Source organism: Miniopterus natalensis, chromosome 22 (assembly GCF_054644295.1).
Source record: "Miniopterus natalensis isolate mMinNat1 chromosome 22, mMinNat1.hap1, whole genome shotgun sequence".
Classification (NCBI taxonomy): Eukaryota; Metazoa; Chordata; class Mammalia; order Chiroptera; family Miniopteridae; genus Miniopterus; species Miniopterus natalensis.
The window spans coordinates 2,791,279-2,812,720 of NC_142102.1; the positions used below are offsets into that span (position 1 = coordinate 2,791,279).

Consider the following 21,442-nt stretch of genomic DNA (forward strand, 5'->3'; position numbering starts at 1 on the left):
CAAACACCACTGATGCATTTTTGCCAGTTTTTAAACATTATAAATGTGGAATTATAATTCACTTATTTAAAAAAAAAAATTTGCTTTGAAATAATTAGAGATTCACAGCAACGTGCAAAGAGAATCCTGTGAGTACCTGTTTCCCTCACTCGGTTTCCCCCCAGTGGTAACGTCTTACCACCAGGAATCTGATGTTAGTACAATGTGTGCATATAAACTGAGTGGCCACCACCGTCCAAGCTAGGTCCCCAGTTCCCACCTTTTCCAGCTGGGACGTGCTCTCGTCACAGGCCTCTCTGAGGAGGTGGCGGGCTCTGCTGGGGTCTCCCTGCTTGTAGGCGGCATGAATGTCTTCTGTCCCAGGACACGGCGCTGTGGGGTCACCGCCTGGTGTGGACACTTTGCTGCCCATGTCCCCGGCACCTGGGTGGACGGAAGCGCACACACAGTGTCACCATCGGTGCTGGCTCATGGGAATCGTTAGAAAGGTGCTGTCTGTGACATAAACCTGGGGCATAGAGCAGAAAGGGGTCACCCTGAAATGCTACCAATGTCACCAAGCACAGCAGAGCCTGGAACCTGCACCCTGCTGGAGGGACTTCCTCTGTAGGACCGGCACTGAAGTTGGGCTGATGTATTAGTAAACCAGAGTTCAAAGTTTCATCTCTGTATTTATTATAAAAAAGACTGCAAGGAATGAGGAATAAAGCCTCATTGTGGTGAGGGGCAGGGGAAATAGGGAGAGGATTCTAGAAGTTTTGGCCAAGTTTACAAGGCCAGGGAGAGGCGAACCGGCACTGAGGTTTGGTTCCCCGGCTTTCAGGCTGGGGCCAAACCCACCCCATCGCTCTGCTGCCTCTTGGGAGAGATGAATGACACTGATTTTAACTGTTTTTTTTTTTTTAAAAAAGGTAAATTCTGAGCAAGGTTGGCTTCCAAATATTCATATCACAAAAGCAAATCACATTAATGGCAGCTGACATTTAAAAAATAAAAAAAATTATTTATAATAGCATAAAAGTTACATGCTGAGAAAAAAAACTTAACAGAAGATGGAAAAGAGATATAAAACACTGAGAGAAAGTAAAGAAAACCTATATAAATGGAAAGGCATCCCATGTTCATGGATCAGAAGAATCAGCACCGTTATGTCGATTTTCCCCAGTTTTATCTGTAGATACAATATAACATCAACCATAACTCCAATAGGATTTTTTTTTGGTAGAAATTGACAATCTGATTCTCAAAGTTCTTCAAAGGACTTAGAATATCCAAAGTAATCTTGCAAAATAAGAGTCAGAGGATGCACATTACTTGATTTCAAGCCTTAGTATAAAACTACACTAATCAAGACAGTGTTGTACTGGTATCACAAAAAGGAATAGGTTGAGAAGTAGGCCTATACTTATTCATCCAATTGACTTGAGAAAAGTAAAGTCTTTCCAACAAATGACGCCAAAACAACCGGACATCCACCTTGAATTAAAAGAAACACTGACCCCTACTACTCACCACAGAAAAAAATTAATTTGTGATGGATCGTGGATCTAAACATAAAGGTTAAACTATAGGGCTTGTAGAAAAAACACACACCAGAAGAACATATTCATGATTTGAGTGCAGGCAAAGGTTTCTTAGGACACAGAAAGCAATAACCATGAAAGGAAAAACTGCTCATTAGACTTCACCAAAGCTTGAAACTTCTGCTCATCAAAAGATTGACCCACCCTTTAAAAACGAACGGGCAAGTTACATACTAGAAGAAAACATTTGCAGAACATATCCCAAAAAGGAATGGTATCTAGAATATAAAAAGAACTATAACTCAGCAATAGCGGACAAACAACCCAATTAAAGACGGGCAAAGGTTTGAGCAGTTGGAAGATATTCAAAGAACCAGAATTCAGTATCATTAGTCATCAGGAAAGTGCAAATTAAAACCACCAGGCGTCATCCCTAGGCTCCCACCAGAATCACTAAAATTTAAAAAGGCTTGGTGAGGATCTAGAGCAACCAGAACACTCATACCTTATTGCTTGGGGCATAAAATGGCACAAAAACTAAACATACACCTACCTAGGACTCATAGCTCTATGCTTAGATATTTACTCAAGACAAATATGTCTTAAAAACGTATCCAAGGATGTTCTTGGCAGCTTCATTCATAGTATTTCCTGTAAATAGTGCAGGTATCTATCAACAGAATCGATCCACGGCTAGGTACTGTGGTTTAGCACCCACCCAGCAAACTGTCTGAGGGATGTTTCTATATCTTGAGGGTGATTTCATTCCCTTGGTGTTGTTCCTAAACTTATCAAATAGTCCAATGAAGAGATGTACCTGTTACTTTATATAAATTTTATCTAAAAAATTACAAACACCATCGAACAATAGTCAATAACAGGAATGCTAAGGTATTTGAGGGGGAAGGGGACAGCTGTTTCCAATTGTGAAGTGCATTAAAAATAATGGATTGACGCGTAAGTAAAGCAGTAGACAAGACAGAAATGTGAGTAGTTTTAGAAAAGGTTAATAGTAGAATCTAAGTGGTGGGCATACGCACGGAAATGATTCAGTTCTTCCAGCTTTGAGGTATGTTTGAAATTCTTCATTACAAAATGTTGGGAGAAGTCAGGGAAAAGAGTCACCCTGGCCCTGGCCAGGGTGGCTCAGTGGTTAGAGTGTCGGCCGGCGCACCCAAGGGCCTGGGGTTCCAGTCCTGGTCAAGGGCATGTACCTGGGTTGCAGGTTCGATCCCCGGCCCTGGTTGGGGCTCATGCGGGAGGCAACCAATGGATGCGTCTCTCTCACATCGATGGTTCTCTCTCTCCCCTCCCTTCATTCCACTCTCTCTAAAAAATCAATGGGAAAAATATCCTCAGGTGAAGATTAACAAAAAAAACCCCACAACCAGGCACCCTAAATGCGGGCCCTGCCGTGTGGCATATTGAAGGAGCCCCGCTGCTGGCTCAGGGAAATCCAGGGACAAGCTGCTGACAGTGAGGGCTCTTGACACCACCTGGGGTCTTCACAGCTCCCTCGGAGGCAGGACTGTCACCAAGAACGTCATGGCCCCGCGTGGACGAGCCATGCAACCTGCAAACGCAAGGTCGCCGGGCCTATGTGGCGGTTATTCTGAGTTTGTTGGTTTTTTTTTTTTTTTTTGGCTGTGTATATTTGGAAAGAAAATTCAGAAAAGGGCTTAGAGTGTAAGTGGCGATAGATGTGAACACGACAGTTGTGCTCCCCATCGCGGAGGACAGGTCTCCATGAATTATTTACAGTCGGAGACCCAGAGACATCTGCGCGCGGACTGCAGGGCCGAGTGAGCCATCAGAAGGGACACTTGATTATGTCACCGGCCACCTTTCAGAATTCAACAGATCTCTCTTATCTCTGTAAAAGACAAACGCTCATTCCTGTGTGTGTGTCCCAGCAGGAACAGAGTAACCTATTCTGTTCACACTGGGAACATAAATAAAATGAACCTTTTAGCCCAAGGTAAGCGACAGTGAGAAGCTGGAACCTAGGACCTAGGGTGCTTGTGAAATGACAAGGGCGATTTTTTTAAACTTGATTTAAAACAATACAATGCATGTGGAGTAAACGGCATCCTAAGAACCAAGGCTGTGCTCAGTTCTATTTCTATTATTTCAATGTGGCGGTGTTTTCAGCTTGGAATCCGATTTGGTTAAATTGCATAAATACACTTGTCCACGGGCCCCTAGGGCTGGGGGGCCTGGTCCAAACTGTTGGACGGACATTATGGGAAAATATCAGTTAATGAACATGCGCTTAAGTTAACCTGCCAACTCCAGTTAATTCCCTGAAATTATAAAGACGATGGTTACGTGGATTTTTTTTAAAGAAAAAAATCAAAATGCTAATGATCAGTAGGACTAAGGGTGGCTGGGAGGGAATTGGTGATAGGATTAAAAATATTTTTCTTCTTTATTTCCCAAGTTCCCCGTGATGGGATTATCTGACTGTTTTATTTAAAGCTTTAAAGAAATAACACGAGTAAGAAAAGAACACACTGTCATTGAAAAAACCTAAATAATACAGAAACACATCTCATAAAAGGCGGAAATCCCTCCTCCCACCACCAGACACTTTTTCTTAGCGATAACTATTTACTTTTATAGTAATTTCCTCCCCCAATACTAAAGTTTTTTATATTTGAGAATGGGCCACCTCTGATTTAAACTGAAAGCCGGGGAACATATTTATAGTATTTGTGATGATTTAGTTATTTACTTGTGCCTATTAATCAACGATTGTCCATAATTCCACTCTTTTAGACAGTAAAACATCACAGTTCTAAATATTTTTCTCATAGAGATCTAAAATTCATATTGAAAAAAATATAACCCCTCAAATGTATTCTATTTCAATTATTAATACACTAAATAAGTCAGTATAACTAGTAGGGAAATAACAGAACTATTAGGAGGGTTTCATTTCAAATAAAAAAAACAATTCCTATTTGTTCTCTATGACAATGTCATTATTTTGCTAGATAGCAATAAAAATTCCTAAGACACACACAGACACACATATATATATATATATATATATATATATATATATATATATATATATATATAAAAACTACAAACAGGACCCTCACTTGCTTTTAATGCAAAGTTAATATGCTCAATGAAGTGTGTGACTAAGTAAAAGAGACCAAGAGCACAGTTCTTTTTTCAGTTTTAGTTATGTTTCTTGTTTGATTTTAGGAGTCCGTGGGAAGCAGGACCAAGTGCGGGGACACATTTACAATAAGCTGTGAGGTGACACATGGGCATAGTCCTGGGCTGGAGAAATGTTAATATCCACACAGCCTGGTGTTTAATGTGCTGACACGGACAGTAAATGAAAGTCCATTATGTGATGAAGGACTTGGCTAAAAAAAAATACTAAAAATACCCATGGAACCTGGAAGATCGCTTTAATTGACTAATCTAGAAAGAAATACTTTAATTGACTAATCTAGAAAGAAATACCTCCAGGGACACCGCATGCTTCACGTCTCGGGCTGTTTCTAGGAGAAATGTTTCTAGCTGCGGATCCCCCATCTCTAAATGTAACTCAGGTTTTAGAAAAACAAAGGATTCCGACGAATGGGGATTATTTGCTTTTATTCTGGGAAAGGAATAAACCAGAATCCCACGAATGTCACAGTGATGCCGGCTTGCAAAAGCCACGTCCCTTACCCCAGGGCAGCTCCCTGTGGCCGTCCCCACCTTGGAGGGAGCCCTTTGTCTGTGATCCCCAGTCTGTCCTTATACCCTAAGAAGACATTCTTATACTCACGTCCTTCTAGAACAATCTTTGTTAAATGATCCCCCCTTACCCAATAATCAGAATAACATTTTCTCTCTCCTGTTTGGTGTTCTGTTTTTTTTTTTGGCCTGCAGATCCAGGACACCAGAAAGGTAATATGAAAGTGACTTTCATTCCATAAGCTGTAAATAGTGGCCTCTTAGGTACACATATATTTTATATTTTCTTTTCTTACCCCCACCAAAGAAAACATGAACCAATGCCGCCTGAACCAATGCAAAATCTGTGGCAGTCTCTGCACAACCTAGAAAAGACACTAACATTTTCATGACCCACCGTGACATTTTTCCACGACATTCGTCTCCATCGCCAGGACAGCAGAAAGTCAAAATATATCCGGCTCACTGCAGAACGCACCTAGGAAACTTTAGGATGCTACTGACCTGGTCATAATTGTTTAAGGACCTTCCCGGGACCTCCTGCAGCCAGTCCCCCCCGTGGCCAAAGCAGGGGGGCAGGGGGCTGGCCCTCCCCGCAGGTCACGCCTGCAGGCCCCGGGGGCCTGTCGCCCCGGCTTTTCCAGCCTCGGCGGGCGGGATGCTCCGTCTCTGCAGCCAGGGCCCCAGAGCTTCAGCCGCAGCAGCGGTTTTCATCTCTGGGTCGAATTACGGTGAAATCCAACCCTTTATTTCTTCGGGGAGGATGCACGAGTTGGGAGGTGTGGAGGGCGACCTGACCCCCAGGGTGACCCTCTCACAGGCTCCAGATGGCCGGGGCCCGGCCCCGCACCCAGGGCCTGGCTCCCGCATCGCAGGCCGCACGGCTCCCAGATGCGCGGCGTCCCCGCGGGTCCCCTCGCCTCACCCCTGGGGATGGGCTTCTGCTCACGAAAAGGGGGGTGGGTGGCTGCTCAGGGTGGGCAGACACAGCTTTACACTGGTGAGTACATAGAACACAGTTTTGATTCTTGAATTAGTATTTATTTATGAATAACTGTATGATTTATTATTATGATGAACCTACTTTTGCCCACTCGTGTGTATACAAACAGATCGTGCAGGGCTCTATCACACAGAAAACTGCTATTTTCTCTAGAAATACAAAATAGAGCCAATCAGGATGCTATGTGATGACATAGTAAGAAATGTAGTGACTGCTAACCTTCAGGGCTGGTGAAATGGGGACGTTGGTCACTGTGGGAGGCCTCGCAAATGGAGGGGCTGCTTCAGAAAGCAAGACCCAGATGACCCATGGTTTTTTCTACTAGAAATTTACCTGCAAAAATAACACAGCACAAAACAAAGAGGCCCATTCCTGAGACAGGGCGCTGGGCCCTGCGACAGTGGAGGGAGGAACCTGCCCACCAGGTACATGGCCAAGGCCATGGAATCGGGGAGCGGCTTCTAGGAAAGGGAATGCCCCATGTCCAGCACTGAGTGGTGCTCGATTGGTGTCATTTAATTTAACACTCACAGCAATGCCACCCGTAGGTGTCGTGGCTGCCCTGTCACCGCCGAGGGAGGCCAAGGTGAAGACATGTTCATGGTGGCTGAGCTGGTGACTAGCAGGGGCAAGAATGGACAAAGGTCTTTCTGACTTGGGAGCCCACTCGGTTTCCACGGCCCTGCTTTCCAGTTTAGTACCTGCGATGGGCTGCACGTCTGTGTCCCCCAAATGCCTATGTTCTAACCCTACTCCCCAAGGTGCTGGTGTTAGGAGATGGGGCTTTTGGGAGGCGATTAGGCCATAAGGGTGGGGCCCCTACGATGGGATTATTGCCCTGTGGGGATCCCAGGAGGAGCGGTGGTCTGCAAACTAGGAATTGGGCCCTGGCCGAGAACAGGATCTCCCAGCACCTTGATCTTGGACTTCCCAGCCTCCAGAACCGTGAGAACAAAACAAAAAAACAGCAATGATAACGAAGACCAAGGAGAAGTAAGCAACATATTGACAAAACATTAAGCTAAAAAGAGTGGACTACGGGGCACAGGCTGTGAAACATCATGGAAAGAATTCAGAACACAGAGCACTGGTCGACCTGATTTGAAAATCTGCAAAGTGAAAGAGTTCGCTCCAGCTTGGTAGATTATGTGTAATTAAAATGCTTTGCAAAAAGGTTGTGAAGGAGTATAGTTGATTGTCTTTGTTTATAAAAATTTAGTCTGGCTCGGCCGGCGTGGCTCAGCGGTGGAGCATCGACCTAGGATCCAGGAGATTGGGGTTCGATTCCGGTCAGGGCACATGCCCGGGTTTCGGGTTTGATCCCCAGCAGGGGGCGAGCAGGAGGCAGCCGATCAATGACTCTCATCATTGATGTTTCTCTCTCTCTCCCTCTCCCTTCCTCTCTCTGAAATCAATAAAAACATATTTTTTTAAAAAAATTTCGTCTCTCTGTTCAGAAAGAGGCACCCAAGGACATGCATAAACGAGGTAGCAGCTGCCTTCGGCAGGTGAAACGACTAGAGATTTTGTGTTTTGTGCTTTCCAATAGCTTTATTTCCCCTTCACCAAGCTTGTATCAATTTTGAAATTAAGACAAAAAAGAGGAAAAGCCTCCAGTACAAAGCTGACTACTTGCAACTTGTCTTAATGAATTCGCTAGTTCTTTAACGGGAGCCTCTAAACTGAAGCGACTCTTTGCTTTTGGGTAGAACAAATCTTGATTTCTACCTCTGTTATTGCTACAGGCGAGAAATCATTCTTTAAAATATACTTTCCAGCCCGGCTGGGCGGGGCTCAGCGGTTGAGCGTCGACCTAGGATCCAGGCGATCGGGGTTCGATTCCCGGTCAGGGCACATGCCCGGGTTGCGGGCTCTATCAATGACTCTCATCATTGATGTTTCTCTCTCTCTCTCCCTCTCCCTTCCCCTCTCTGAAATCAATAAAGATATATTTAAAAAAATAAAAAATAAAAAAAAAATATATACTTTCCAGCCTTGGTCAAAAAGTTGCTCAGTGGTTAGAGCACTGGCCTGTCACTGAAGGGTCTCGGGTTCGATTCCTGGTCAAGGGCACGTACCTGGGTTGCAGGTTCGATCCCTGGCCCCAGTCAGGGCGCGTTCGGGAGGCAACTAATTGACGTGTCTCTTACATTGATGTCTCTCTCTCTCTCTCTCTCCCCCCCCTTCTCCCTCCTTCCCTCCCTCCTTTCCACTCTATCTAAAGTCAATAGAAAAATACCCTCAGGTGAAGCCCGACAACAGCAACAACAACAAAATGTATACATACACTTCCCAGGTTAACCAACTAAAACTTGGAACGAAATTCAACCTGCGATTGGCAAAGCTGGGCACCAGGGGGGGAAGGAATAGCTCAATCCGCAGGGAAATTTACGGAGAGACACCAAGATTTTCCCAGTTGTGACTTCTACCGAAAACTGTGCTAAAACACAGGGTGACAGAACGGAGCTACGTCAGGAAGGGGCCCACCTGTGACCCTGCCCATCTGCTTGTCATTCACAATGCCCACCGGGCACAGGAATTCTCTTGCTGAACAAGGGGACAGGTGCCTGGGGGCCCTTCTGGATTTTGCTTTCTGACCCCAGGGCCCCACGGCCACTTCAGCTCAACAGTGGTGGGGTCATGTGAGGTCAAGGTCTACACTGTCTCCAGATAACACCCTGGGGCTTTCCAATTCGTAAAAGCACCGCAGGACTTGGTCGTTCCCACGGCCAGGGAAGGGGCCCCCAGAGCACAGAGTGCCACAGAGAGGAGCAGAGGGCTGTGACAGACTTGTCACCCCCTTTGCTCGCCCAGCTGGGCATGCGCGTTCCATCGGGCCCTGTGCCTCCGGGAGGCGGTGGCACACCCCCCTTACAGGGGTGGCTGTGAGGCTGCAATGAATGACAGACAGCGTGGGAAGCGCTCGCAATGCCACCCGACCCTCAGTGGGCACGAGATCATTTCAAGCTCTTTGTATCATATCTGAACTAAAGTGAGAAATTTGGCTCATGTCTAAAAGGTGAAGACTGCCGTTCTCAGTATTTTTCCTGCACTGAGTTCATTTTATTTACTCAAATATTCTTTCTGTCCAGGGTTTAACGTGTTCTTCGGATGGGCCCTGTACGTTTACCATTACTTCCCCTAGATTGTTTATACTTAATTTATATTAATTTAATAATGAAGTAAGAATGAAAGCAAAACATTTCTTACTTATCGCAGTCAAAGTTTTTATTTCAGTCCTAACCGGTTTGGCTCAGTGGCTAGAGCATCGGCCTGAGGACTAGAGGGTCCTGGGTTCGATTCCTGCGAAGGGCACGTGCCTGGGTTGCAGGCTCCATCCCGGCCCTGGTCGGGGTGAGTGCGAGAGGCAACCAATCGCTGTGTCTCTCTCACATCGATGTTTCTCTCTCTCTCCTCCCCTTCCACGGAAGCAATGGAAAATTATTGGAAAAGCAATGGAAAATTATTCTCCAGGGAGGGTTAAAAAAAATAAAAGTTTTTATTTCAGTTTTCTGGGTTTGTAAGTGGGTTTCAATGGGGCATCTAATTAAGTGTTAACACTCACTAGGTACATGGCCAACTTGAAGAGATCCTGGGAATTGATAAGGAAAGGTCAGAGCGCCCAGAGGGTGCTCAAGAAAGGACAGGGAGACAGTTAAAAAGTAGATATAATCAGTCTTACACACACCAAAACATGCTGAACCTCACTTATCTCAAGAGAAATGCATATAAATCTACACGAAAACACCCTTTCTTACATATCAGATTAGGAACATCCAGAAGCTTGATAATGAACATTGTTGTCAGGCCTCTGGGGACACAGGCAAGCAGGGACACGGTGGAAGATGGTGGCCAACAGGGGAAGCTCCCCGGGGGCCGGTCTGACGGCGTGTGGCAGGCGCTTAGAGGCAGCTGCCCTGTGACGCATCGTTCCGGAAAGTCACTGTTCAGGCTTTCCTGACGGCACGCGAAAGGACTGCGCGGCATGACGGCTCACAGCAAAACGTCGGGCGGCCGACGGCCCGTTCGGAAGAGCCTGCTTAGTGCTCTGAGGAATAGCGGTGGCAGTGGTGACGACGGAGATGATGGTGGTTGTGGTGGTGATGGTGGTGGTGGTGATGGTGATGGTGGTGATGGTGGTGGTGATGGTGATGGTGGTGGTTGTGGTGATGGTGGTGATGGTGGTGGTGGTGATGATGGTGATGGTGGTGATGTGGTGGTGATGATGGTGATGGTGGTGATGTGGTGGTGATGATGGTGATGGTTGTGGTGGTGATGGTGGTGGTGATGGTGATGGTTGTGATGGTGATGGTTGTGGTGGTAGTGATGATGGTGATGGTGGTGATGGTGATGGTGGTGATGGTGGCGGTGATGGTGATGGTGGTGATGGTGGTGGTAGTGATGATGGTGGTGGTAGTGATGGTGATGGTGGTGATGGTGGTGATGGTGATGGTGGTGGTGATGGTGGTGGTTGTGATGGTGATGGTTGTGGTGACGGTGGTTGTGGTGATGGTGATGGTGGTAGTAGTGATGGTGATGGTGGTGGTAGTGATGGTGATGGTGGTGATATTGGTGGTTGTGGTGGTGATGGTGGTGGTTGTGGTGTGATGGTGGTGGTTGTGGTGATGGTGGTGGTGATGGTGTTGGCAGTGGTGATGGCGGTGATGATGGTGGTATTGATGGTGGTGGCAGTGATGACAACAGCCTTTATGTACAAACGTGTGAAGGAAATTGACAAGGTACAGAACTGTGTATTATCAACCACATTTTGTGTAAAAGAGGGAGAAATAAGAACCTGTATTTGTTTTGCATATATGTACACACACACACACACACACATAGACACACATGTATATAAATTCTGGAAGGATGTAAGAATCAAAGAATTACAGATTGAAACTTACGGTTTTGGAACCACGTGACCACATTCAAACAACTAAAGTTCTTAAATGTTGGCAAGAAAAAATGTGAAGTCATCTGCTCTTCCTTTTCCTCGAATTCAAAGAACAAACACCCCCCCCCCCAGCTGATCGGCCTCAACACCAGGGCTGCGAGCCACCCCCAGATGCAGAGACGGGCGCACCCGAGAAGCGAAGCGGCCCGGGGGGTCCTGCGTGGCCTGCGCTGCACAACTGTGCGTGAACACAGTTAGTGTGTAGCTTCGAAGGGCACCGATGGGCGACTGCAGCTTGGCCCTGCAGGCCCAAAAGCAGATGCCACATGCATGCCCGTGTAAAAACAATGCTTCAGCCGGCCGGTGCGGCTCAGCGGTTGAGCGTCAACCTAGGAGCCAGGAGCTCGCAGTTCGATTCCCGGTCAGGGCACAGGCCCGGGGTGCGGGCTCCTCAATCCCCAGCAGGGGGCGCGCAGGAGGCAGCCGATCAATGACTCTCATCATTGATGCTTCTCTCTCTTTCTCCCTCTGTTCCTCTCTCTCAAATCAATAAAGATACATTAAAAATAATAATAATAATAATGCTTCAGAGAAGAGAGCGCTTCCCCTGCTCCTCTGATGCAGGACAGAAGCTCCGAGCCCTTCAGCTGAGCCGAGTCAACACTCCCGGGAGCTGCCCCCCAGGCCGGGCTTCAGTGTCCCTGAGTGGGACCCACGCTGCTGTGGCTGCCACATCCCAGCTGCATTTCCCGTATGGAGATGCCCACTCGCGGAGTACAAACTCCTTCAAGTTTAGCACAAACCCCGGCCGGACAACACCACGGCTCTTTGCAAACATCCCAGGCATGCCTGGCCCCGCTGCTGTGCCTCAGGCCCGAACCTCTCACCCCTCCTGCCAGGGGTCCTCTCGGACCCTCCTCCCTGTGGACAGCTCGAGGCTGCGCTTTGCAAAGATGCTCACGAACATCGGAACGAGTTCTACTAGGCGTTTTCTTCCGTGAGACATGCAGGTTTTATTCATTTGCCTCCCCCACCAAATGCTTTCTCAAGATAAGGCAAAGAAAGATTTTTCACTTATACGAAAAAATATATATTTTTGTCAATCCTCACCTGTGGATATTTCTCCCATTGATTTGCAGAGAGTGGAGGGGGGGTTGGAGAGAGAAAGAGAGAGAGAGAAACATTGATCTGAGAGAGACACACCAATTGGTTGCCTCCTGTATGTGCCCTGACCAAGGCCAGGGATCAAACCTGCAACCCAGGTACGTGCCCTTGACGGGGAATTGAACCCAAGACCCTTCAGTGTGGAGGCCAATTCTCTAATCATTGAGCCACACTGGCCAGGGCAGATGAAAATATTTTTGATTAAAACTTTAATTAAACAATTTAGTGATTGGATTGGGGGGTCATCACATTTCAGCTATATACACATTTGAAAATGAGCATCGCCTGTGTTTTCCATTCTATGCTTCCAATGGTTTACAGCCAGATAAAATCAAAGGATACCCATTTTTTAAAATCCCCCATTTTTATCATTGTAATATCATTGTCATTTTCACTACCAGAAATAGACTCCGGGTGAGGCTACTGGAACTTCCCCCACAGGGCAAGAGAAAGACATGGGCATTTATTCAGGGGCTACGTATCTTGCATGCCTGGCATGGTGCTAAGCATTGTGCAGACGGGGTTGGGGGGGCTCTGAGGCTGTCTGGGCTTTGTATGGGAAGCAGGAAGGCTCCCAAGGCCACCAGCAGGGGACTGCAGGGAGGGGTACCCACAGTGAGCCCTTTACCAGCCTGTGCCAGGCGGTGAGGGGCCAAGGATCCTGCCCTTTGTGAGCTAGAGAGGAAGTGTGCAAACCTCAGGTGGTGGGTGATCCCCAGGAGGCACGTGGAGCCCCCCTCCCAGAAGAAATACTCCGGGTGGCCCAGCTGGTGTGGCTCAGCGGTTGAACAACGATCTCGGATCCAGGAGATCTAGGTTCGATTCCTGGTCAGGGCTCATGCCCGGGTTGTGGGCTTGATCCCCAGCAGGGGGCATGCAGGAGGCAGCCGATCAATGACTCTCATCACTAATGTTTCTCTCTCTCCCTCTGCCTTCCTCTCTCTGAAATCAATAAAAACATATTTAAAAAAAAGAAAGAAAGAAATACTCCAGGTGTACCCCCAGGGCGGCCCGCTGCAGCCTCCCCGCGCCCCTCTGCAGGCTGCGGTGACCGAGTCGCGTTCACAGGCAGCTATGGGAAATCCCGACACGCAGATCAGCCCCAACCACATGCCCACACACTTTTGAGGAAGGCGAGCGCCGTAAAGGAGAAACAGCCACCCTCGCTCACCGAGCCGGCAGGCAGGGCTGGCAATGGATCAGCAGGAAGGGGCCTCACCTCGCCCCTGCCCCACAGAAAGCAAAACCGAAGCAAGTTTCCTGCTCACGTAGCCAAGGGCCCAGGGCCACCGAGAGCAGGAGGACCACCCAGGACAAGAGATGGCAAAACTCACCCCAGCCCACACTGGGCCTCAGAGTCCCCAGGGGGAAGTGGGCAGTTGACAGTGACAAAGCTTGTGCAAGGCCCGGTCTTGCCAGATTGGAGGGCCTGCATTTCTTTTTAATTTTTATTTTTGTTAATCTTCCCCCGAGGATACTTTTGCCATTGATTATTTGAGAGAGAGTGGAAGGGAGGGAGAGAAACATCGATGTGACAGAGACACATTGATTGGTTGCCTCCTGCACATGCCCAGACCGGAGCTGGGGATGGAACCTGTCACCCAGGTACGTGCCCTTGACGGGGAATCGAACACGAGACCCTTGGGTTCATGGGTCGATGCGATAACCACTGAGCCACACCCACCAGGGCATCTCTGTTCTTTATTGTCTGTTTTTCCTGCTAGAATGACAAACCTCAAGAGAGCAGAAGCCATGCTCCAACTCTGTCCTCAGAGTCTAGATCCGTGTGAACCATAAAAAGATGCTTCATCATTGTTGAGATAATAACACTGAATTAATAAAGACAGAGGAAAACCAGGCTTTGGAAGTAACGTAGGCGATTCGGGGCATTAAAAGGAACTTCAAAAATAAATGCCAATGAAAATATATTTTTCTGCCAGCATTTTGCTGATCTCTCCTAGCATCGTAGGAAGTTGTATCCCATGAAACTTATGGACATGCTGTGCTTACAAAGTCCGACGGATTGCAAATTTCCTAAATTCTGCTTTGAGTCATGCAATGATTGGTTTATCTGGAATTCGCTGTAAACACGTTGATTTTAATAAACAGATTCGATATTAAGAAATAAAATGTAAAATTAATTGATTTTAATAACCAGATTTGATATGAAGAAATAAAATGTAAAATTAAATGGTTTTAATAAACATTTGATATTAAGAAATAAAGTGTAAAATTAATTGGTTTTAATAAAAAGATTTGATATTAAGAAATAAAACTTAAAACTAACTGAGAAGATAGTAAGAATGACATCCAAAATAAAAAGTGCCAATTAGGAGCCTTGAAAGAACTGAGAAGACACGGACTACATATGTATCACAGGGACAGGATGCTATGAAAAGAACCGAGAACAGGAAAGAGCTTTTACAGGTGAAAAAATGAATGACAAAATAAAACATTCGATGGGAAGGGAGGGGTTGGAAGGCGAAGTCCAGGACGTCTTTTGAACTTTAAGAGAAAAAATAGGAGTTGGAAAATGTGACAGGAAAGACAAGCCACATGTATCTTAACTAACAGGAGTTCCAGAAAAACAAACATAACAAGACAAAAAAGAGAAAAGTAGAGGAGGGAAGCAAGACCAAAGCAAACACAAGGACTTTTCCAGGCCCAAAAGGGGTACACTTGGGCCTCCTCAAGACTCAAGCAGCATGAATGATAAAAGACCCTCACCCAGTTTTTTGTTACGAAATTTCCGAAGACCAAACTCTAAAGGCTTCCAGAAAGGAAAAAACAGGTCACCCACCAAGGAATGAGCATGAGACCACATCAAAGGACCACAGAGCAGGGCCTTCCAAGTTCTGAAGGAAGATGATTTCCAACTGGGATCACAGGGGAGGTGAAATGAACATGCTTTCTGGAATGCCCAGTCTCTTCCGGGTCTCCACAACCCTTTCTGAGGAGTTGTCTTCATAATGTGCTCCAGATAAACAAGGGGGGATGCAGGTAGAAAGAAGAGGTGCTCACCTCCTGGGCCCCTCAGAAGGCTGGGTCCCCAGGATATATGGGAATATATCATGTTATGTTACAAGTGCAACCTGGAGATGAGTCGACACTGGGAGGATGAAATGTGGAGGGAGGAACAGGGAAATGCGCAAAAGTGAAGGAAATCACCATTTATCGTGACAGGCGGGCAGCAGACACTGTCTCCTCGGACAGAGCCAGAGGAACGCTCGGGAACGTTCTTTACATGAGGAAATGAATGGCAAGGACCTGAAAAACCAGAACCAGAAACAGGAAACAGAGACGCCTTTGGGATTAGGGGCTTTGCCTTATAGTTCTGTCTCACTTGCTTATTTAAACGGGTGTGTATTCCTTTGATAATATTAAAAAAATTTTTTTTAAATTGATTTTTAGAGAGAGAGGAAGGGAAGGGGAGAGAGAAACATCACTATGAGAGAGGAACTTCGATCAGCCGCCTCCTGCATGCACCCCCACCAGGCATCAAACTTGCAACCAGGGCATGTGCCCTGACCGGGAATCGAACCGGCCACCTTTCGGTGCACTGGACAACACCCAAGCAACTGAGGCACACAGGCCAGGGCACTTTGATAATTTTTAATATGCTTATTAACTGATCCTGCAGTTCTGCTGGAGCATAAGCAGTGATGCTGAACTTCAGGATAATAGCAAAATATAGAGAGACTCTAAAGGCACTTGGTGAAATGCACACTGTTGCATTCACACGATCGAATTTGGTACACGTGAAAAAAACCTACAAGACGTAACTCAAGCGAAAAAAGTTGCAGAACGTGTGTCTAACTGATGCTCTCGCGTGTAAAACCAGAAACGCACACAGAAGGAATTTGGTGCACGAGCCTGTGCTGGGAAGGAGACACACCCAGCTAACGGTGATCCCCTGGGTGGGACAGAAAGGGGTCAAGTCACTGTGACTTTATCGGTCTCATTTGAATGTTTTACCAGAATGTATGAAATTTCACACAAATGACTACACTTTAGGGAGCTCTCTGCCCGCTGGCAGGGGAGTCTGGGCTGTTGCTTGCTTTCTGCTTTTGAACCCAGAGGTGCTGGCGATGGTCGCAGAGAAGGGAGGGCCTGTCCACTGGAGCCTCTCCACCCCCAGGGCCCTGCCCTGAGGTCCCTTCCCCTCTGACGCCCCCTGTGGCCCCCCACTGGTCCCTAAGGGCTCGTGCATCCATCACAGGTCCAAACTGAGCTACTGGAAGGAACTTTAAGCATCTCCTTTCAACCTCAGATTTGCATCATATACTCAAAATAATGGACTACAGCTTTTCAATGGCGTGAAATAGCTTTCAGTCTCTGGTCAATTCGAAGTGCCCCAAGTGAAGTTCTTTTTGTCCCTGGTTCTCCTGAAAGGATCGATTTTAAACCAACACCTGGTGACCAGCCCTGGGCACTGGATGGTGACGAATGATGGGGAGGTCAGAGAAAGGCTGCTAGGCACACCCTAGCAAGAATGAGCAGCATCAGGTGTAATCCTAACAAGTTCCCTACAGTTGAAAATAGAATTTCTCACTATCGTGTAATTCTTTCTCGAACCTCAGGGATAGGGGCTCAGAGAGATTCTATGGCTTAATATGCATGCTTCTGTGTTTGTTTTCCTTAAATTTTTTTTTCTCCTTTTAAATTGATTTTAGAGAGAAAGGAAGGGAGAGGGAGAGGGAGAGAGAGAGAGAAACATCAATGATGAGAGTCACTGGCCGGCTGCCTCCTGCGCGCCCCCTGCTGGGGATCGAGCCCGCAACCCGGGCCTGTGCCCTGACTGGGACTCGAACCAGGACCTCTTGGTACCTGAATCGACGCTCAACCAGTGAGTCACGCCGGCCAGGCCTTTCTCTTTTTCTTTATGACAAATGTCACTAAATAATTAACAAGGTGGTTGAGTGGAATCTGGACAAACCGGATATAGGGGTGGCCAGGATGATGAAAGGATTCATAACCGGATTTCTAAGAAATTCTGGAAGCCCTTCCCTATTTTCATTCATTGGGGTTCCTGAAAATGTGTGTGAAATTCACACACTACAGATTGGATTTATATGTTATTGGGGAAGAGGAACCCATCCCTAGAGAACTAAAGAATGCCACAAAAATCCCCATTTATGGCGCCTTCAAGGTCTGACTCATGTGGACCAAGAAATCAGGCCGTTGGGAGATAACCCTCGACTCTGCACTGGGACCCGGGACACCCGTGCAGGCCCCTCTCTGCCCACAGGCCACTCCCTCCCCATGGGGGCCAAGGTGCATGGCTGGAAAGAAAGTCTCTCTTGGCCACTGAATGCCTGGCAGCTGGGCCTGGGCCCTGCCCGCGGGGACAGAGGCCACCAGGTGGGGCTGCCTTGCCCATTCCTCACGAAGGGAGTGTCGGGGAGGGGACTGTGGGCGGCGGGTCAGGGCTGAGTCCCTGGGTGAACCTCAGGCTCTGGCTACTTAGAATGGGTGCATGTGGCTCAGTGGTTAGAGCGTCAAGCCACAGATTGAAGGGTCCTGGGTTCGATTCTGGTCAGGGGCATGTACCTCAGTTGGGGTGCATTTGGGAGGCAACCAATGGATGTCTCGCTCACATCGACATTTCTCTCTCTCTCCCTTCCACTCTCTCTGAAAAGCAATGGAAAAAAATACCCTCAGGTGAGGATTACAAAAGGTAAATAACTAAATAAATAGAATGGGTGGGTGGGTGTGCTCCTGAGAGCCTGCCCACCTCAGGGTGGAGGGAGCGGGTGGGAGGCAGCTCGTCCCCTGAGCCCAGGCAGCTGTGGCCTAATGGTTAGTCCACAGACAAAGGAACAAAGGCTTGGTGATACCCGAGGGAAAAAATGTGAAGTTGTGGGCCTGGGCATCTGCTTTTAGTTTTGTCACGAGTGGGTAAAGGGGCTCTGAGCAGCGTGGGGGGGTGGAGCTAGACTCGCTGAGAGCAGGGCAGGTTTCTTCAGCACAGACTTCCAAGCAGCTGCCCACAGAAAGGCTGGTGCTATCTGAGCGGTGGCGAGCTCCCCATTGCTAGAGGTAATCAAGTGTATTCTGCACAGATAATCAGGGGAAGAGCTAAGCCTCAGATTAAGGTGAATGTTAAAAGCTCCCCCGGTTGGGCACATCTTGGCGGGCATGAAACACAGCTGTTTTAACCGCTGCCCCCGTGGGTGGGTGCCCACAGCCATTTTTCCCACCCCTCGGGCCTTGTTCAGTCTCCCTCCCCTTCGCTTCCCTCCCATACAGATTCCTTATGGGTGACCAGGCTGGAGGAGGGCCCCCCGCTGAGCCCTGCCCACCCCTCCCTGCTCCCAGGGTGTGGACACTGACTCCAGGAACCGGTTACAGGCGTGGGCTGGCGGTTAACTCAGCAGGGTTTCTTAGAGTGGCTCCCGAGAAAGCCTGTGGCCACCGAGGGGCACTTTCGGCATCTGTCTCTTTCCTACTTCAATTTCTGGGAGGTGAGAAGGGACCCCACTTGAGCAGGCCACTTGGCCCTTTTAAGAAGTTCTTCTTCTTTTTTTTTTTTTTTTAACACCGATTTGAAAAAGTCAAAGGAAAAAGGAAAGGACATTGCAAGTAGCTCTGTCAAAACCTGGATTTGCAGGCCTTCTGGAATGTTCCTCCTCTGGTCCATGCTGGGTCCCGTGGAGCACCATGCTCCGAGTGGCAGGCAGCTGATATCAGGACCCCCCCCCAGAGAGGTGGGGGGTACGAGTCACCCTGGTGATGTCTGTCCAAGCACCCCTCGCCCTCCATGTCCAGAAGCCTCTCCTCACCAAGGCCTGAAGTATCTAGACGTTTCCTCCCTTCTTTTCTTTCCAGGCAGCCTCACCTCAGCTGGCAGGACAGGTTTTTCCACTCTGACTAGTGTCAGATGCTCGCAAGAATGTCTAAGGGCTTGTTTGTCTAAACAGACTGCCCTGCAGCCCTGCCCTGGGCTCACTGGCGAGGCCACAGCACTAACGAGCTCGGGCATTCCTTCCCGGGACACGCGCGTGTGGCACAGACGCAGGACGGGCACACACAGGCCACCTGGCACCACGGGGCGGCCAGCAGGCAAAGTGCCGTCACAGCCTTTGAATGGGCCATTCTAAACAAACACAGGGTGAGGTAAGGAGGTCAAAACAGGTAGGAGTGTGAAAAACACACACGTAGCACACACACGCACACACACACACACACACACACACACACAGCCGTTGCCAAAAACCCCAAAGTAAAAGATGTGCTTATTTCAAGTTTAGATCTTTTTCTAAACTCCACTTGGAAGTATTATAAGAAGCTGATCACTTCCAAAGTGTGTTAGCTTCCAAGGATTTTTTTTTTCTAAGTATATTTTTATTGATTTTTTTACAGAGAGAGAGAGAGAGAGACACAGGAAGGAGGAGGGAGAAAGAGAGAGGAACATCGATGGGAGAGAGAAACATCAACTGCTGCCTCCCATAGGTTCCCTGTCAGGTGATCAAACCTGCAATCTGGAACCGAACTGGTGACCTTTTCGTGCAAAGTATGACACTCAACCAACTGAGCCCACCAGCCAGGGCTGCTTCCAAGGATTTTTAAAAGGCAAGAGCTATCCCTCCATGGAGCATCATTTGGGTACCAGTGGTGCTTTCTGGAAGTCAGCCTTCCTCGGGCAGCGCCGGGAATCAGGTCTGGAATAGTCTTCCCTGGGGTGAGGCTAGTGACTGGGTTGGGGGAGGGCAAGCAGGGCTCCCCTGTGACCTCAGCTCAACTGCTGCGGACAAAACTCGGAGAGGCGCAGTTCCAGGGTCACTGAATCAAATATTCCCAATTTGTTCCAGAAAGAAATGAAGGGCCAGCAGAACCAAATTTGACCTTGGATGTGAGCACCAAGGTGTGAAGGTTAGATCCTAATCACAAAAGATCAGTACCCAACACACAGGCCCTCTGAAACCCAACACACGGGCCCTCTCAAACCCAACATATGGGCCCTCTCAAACCCAACACATGGGCCCTCTCAAACCCAACCCATGGGCCCTCTCAAACCCAACACACAGGCCCTCTCAAACCCAACACACGGGCCCTCTCAAACCCAACAAGCGGGCCCTTCTCAAACCTAACACACGGGCCCTCTCACACCCAACACACGGGCCCTCTCAAAACCAACACGCGGGCCCTCTCAAACCCAACACGCGGGCCCTCTCAAACCCAACACGCGGGCCATCTCAAACCCAACACATGGGCCCTCTCAAACCCAACACATGGGCCCTCTCAAACCCAACACACGGGCCCTCTCAAACCCAACACACGGGTCCTCTCAAACCCAACACACGGGCCATCTCAAACCCAACACATGGGCGCTCTCAAACCCAACACATGGGCGCTCTCAAACCCAACACATGGGCCATCTCAAACCCAACACATGGGCGCTCTCAAACCCAGCACAGGGTTTCCTCTGAAACCCAACACAGGGGTCCTCTGAAACCCAACACACGGGCCCTCTTGAACCCAACACATGTGCCCTGTCAAACCCAACACATGTGCCCTCTCAAACCCCACAGGATGGCCTAGACTTTAAGGACGAGAGAGTTCTAGGGTTAAGACAGAGTTTAAATTGAAGTTCTGTCATTTAGAAATTGTTGACCTTGACCAAGTTTCTAGATCTCAGCTAGAAAATGGGGACAGAAGTACCATTTTCAAAGGTTGTCATGAAGATTAAATGAGATTATTTCATAAGGCACTAAACCCAGTGCCTGGTATTGCAGTAAGGATATAACCAAGATTCATTGTTAACAACAATATCAATGATATCCAATTGGTGTTAAAAGAGGTGCCACTCAAGTGGAAAACCTGGCAATACGTGTAAAAAGGCTTAAAAATGTTCACACCTGAAAATCCTACTTCTGTAAGCCCAGTCCTTACCATTGTGGGTGTCCATGGCGCGTTCTGGACACACGGCTGTCCCCTCCGGCCCCACACACCAGTACATGCTGGGCGGTCGCCCCGACATGCCAGCCATCAATCCCCGGGGTGGCTGCTCCCCCGAGTCAGTGCTGGCTGTGGTCACGGCCACCGCTGCCCGAGGAGTGGTCTACGGCACAGAGGCACGGTCATGGCTGAGCAGAAAGCTGTCTTGTTCTGGTGGTAAAAAAAAAAAAAAATCAGAAAATCAGAAAGCTTTTCTTA

General features: G+C 48.0%; 1 protein-coding gene across 1 annotated transcript in view; it reads right to left on the minus strand.

Annotated features, from left to right (window-relative positions):
- LRRK1 (leucine rich repeat kinase 1) overlaps positions 1–21,368 on the minus strand; it is a 76,912-nt gene extending 55,544 nt beyond the window's left edge. The window contains exons 1-2 of the mRNA XM_016200371.2: positions 21,179–21,368; positions 260–423 (exon numbers count right to left, since the gene is read on the minus strand). Coding sequence (XP_016055857.2) covers positions 260–423; positions 21,179–21,275 — 261 coding nt within the window. The 5' untranslated portion in view covers positions 21,276–21,368. The remainder of the gene's footprint in view (positions 1–259; positions 424–21,178) is intronic.
- Between the last annotated feature and the right edge of the window lie 74 nt (positions 21,369–21,442).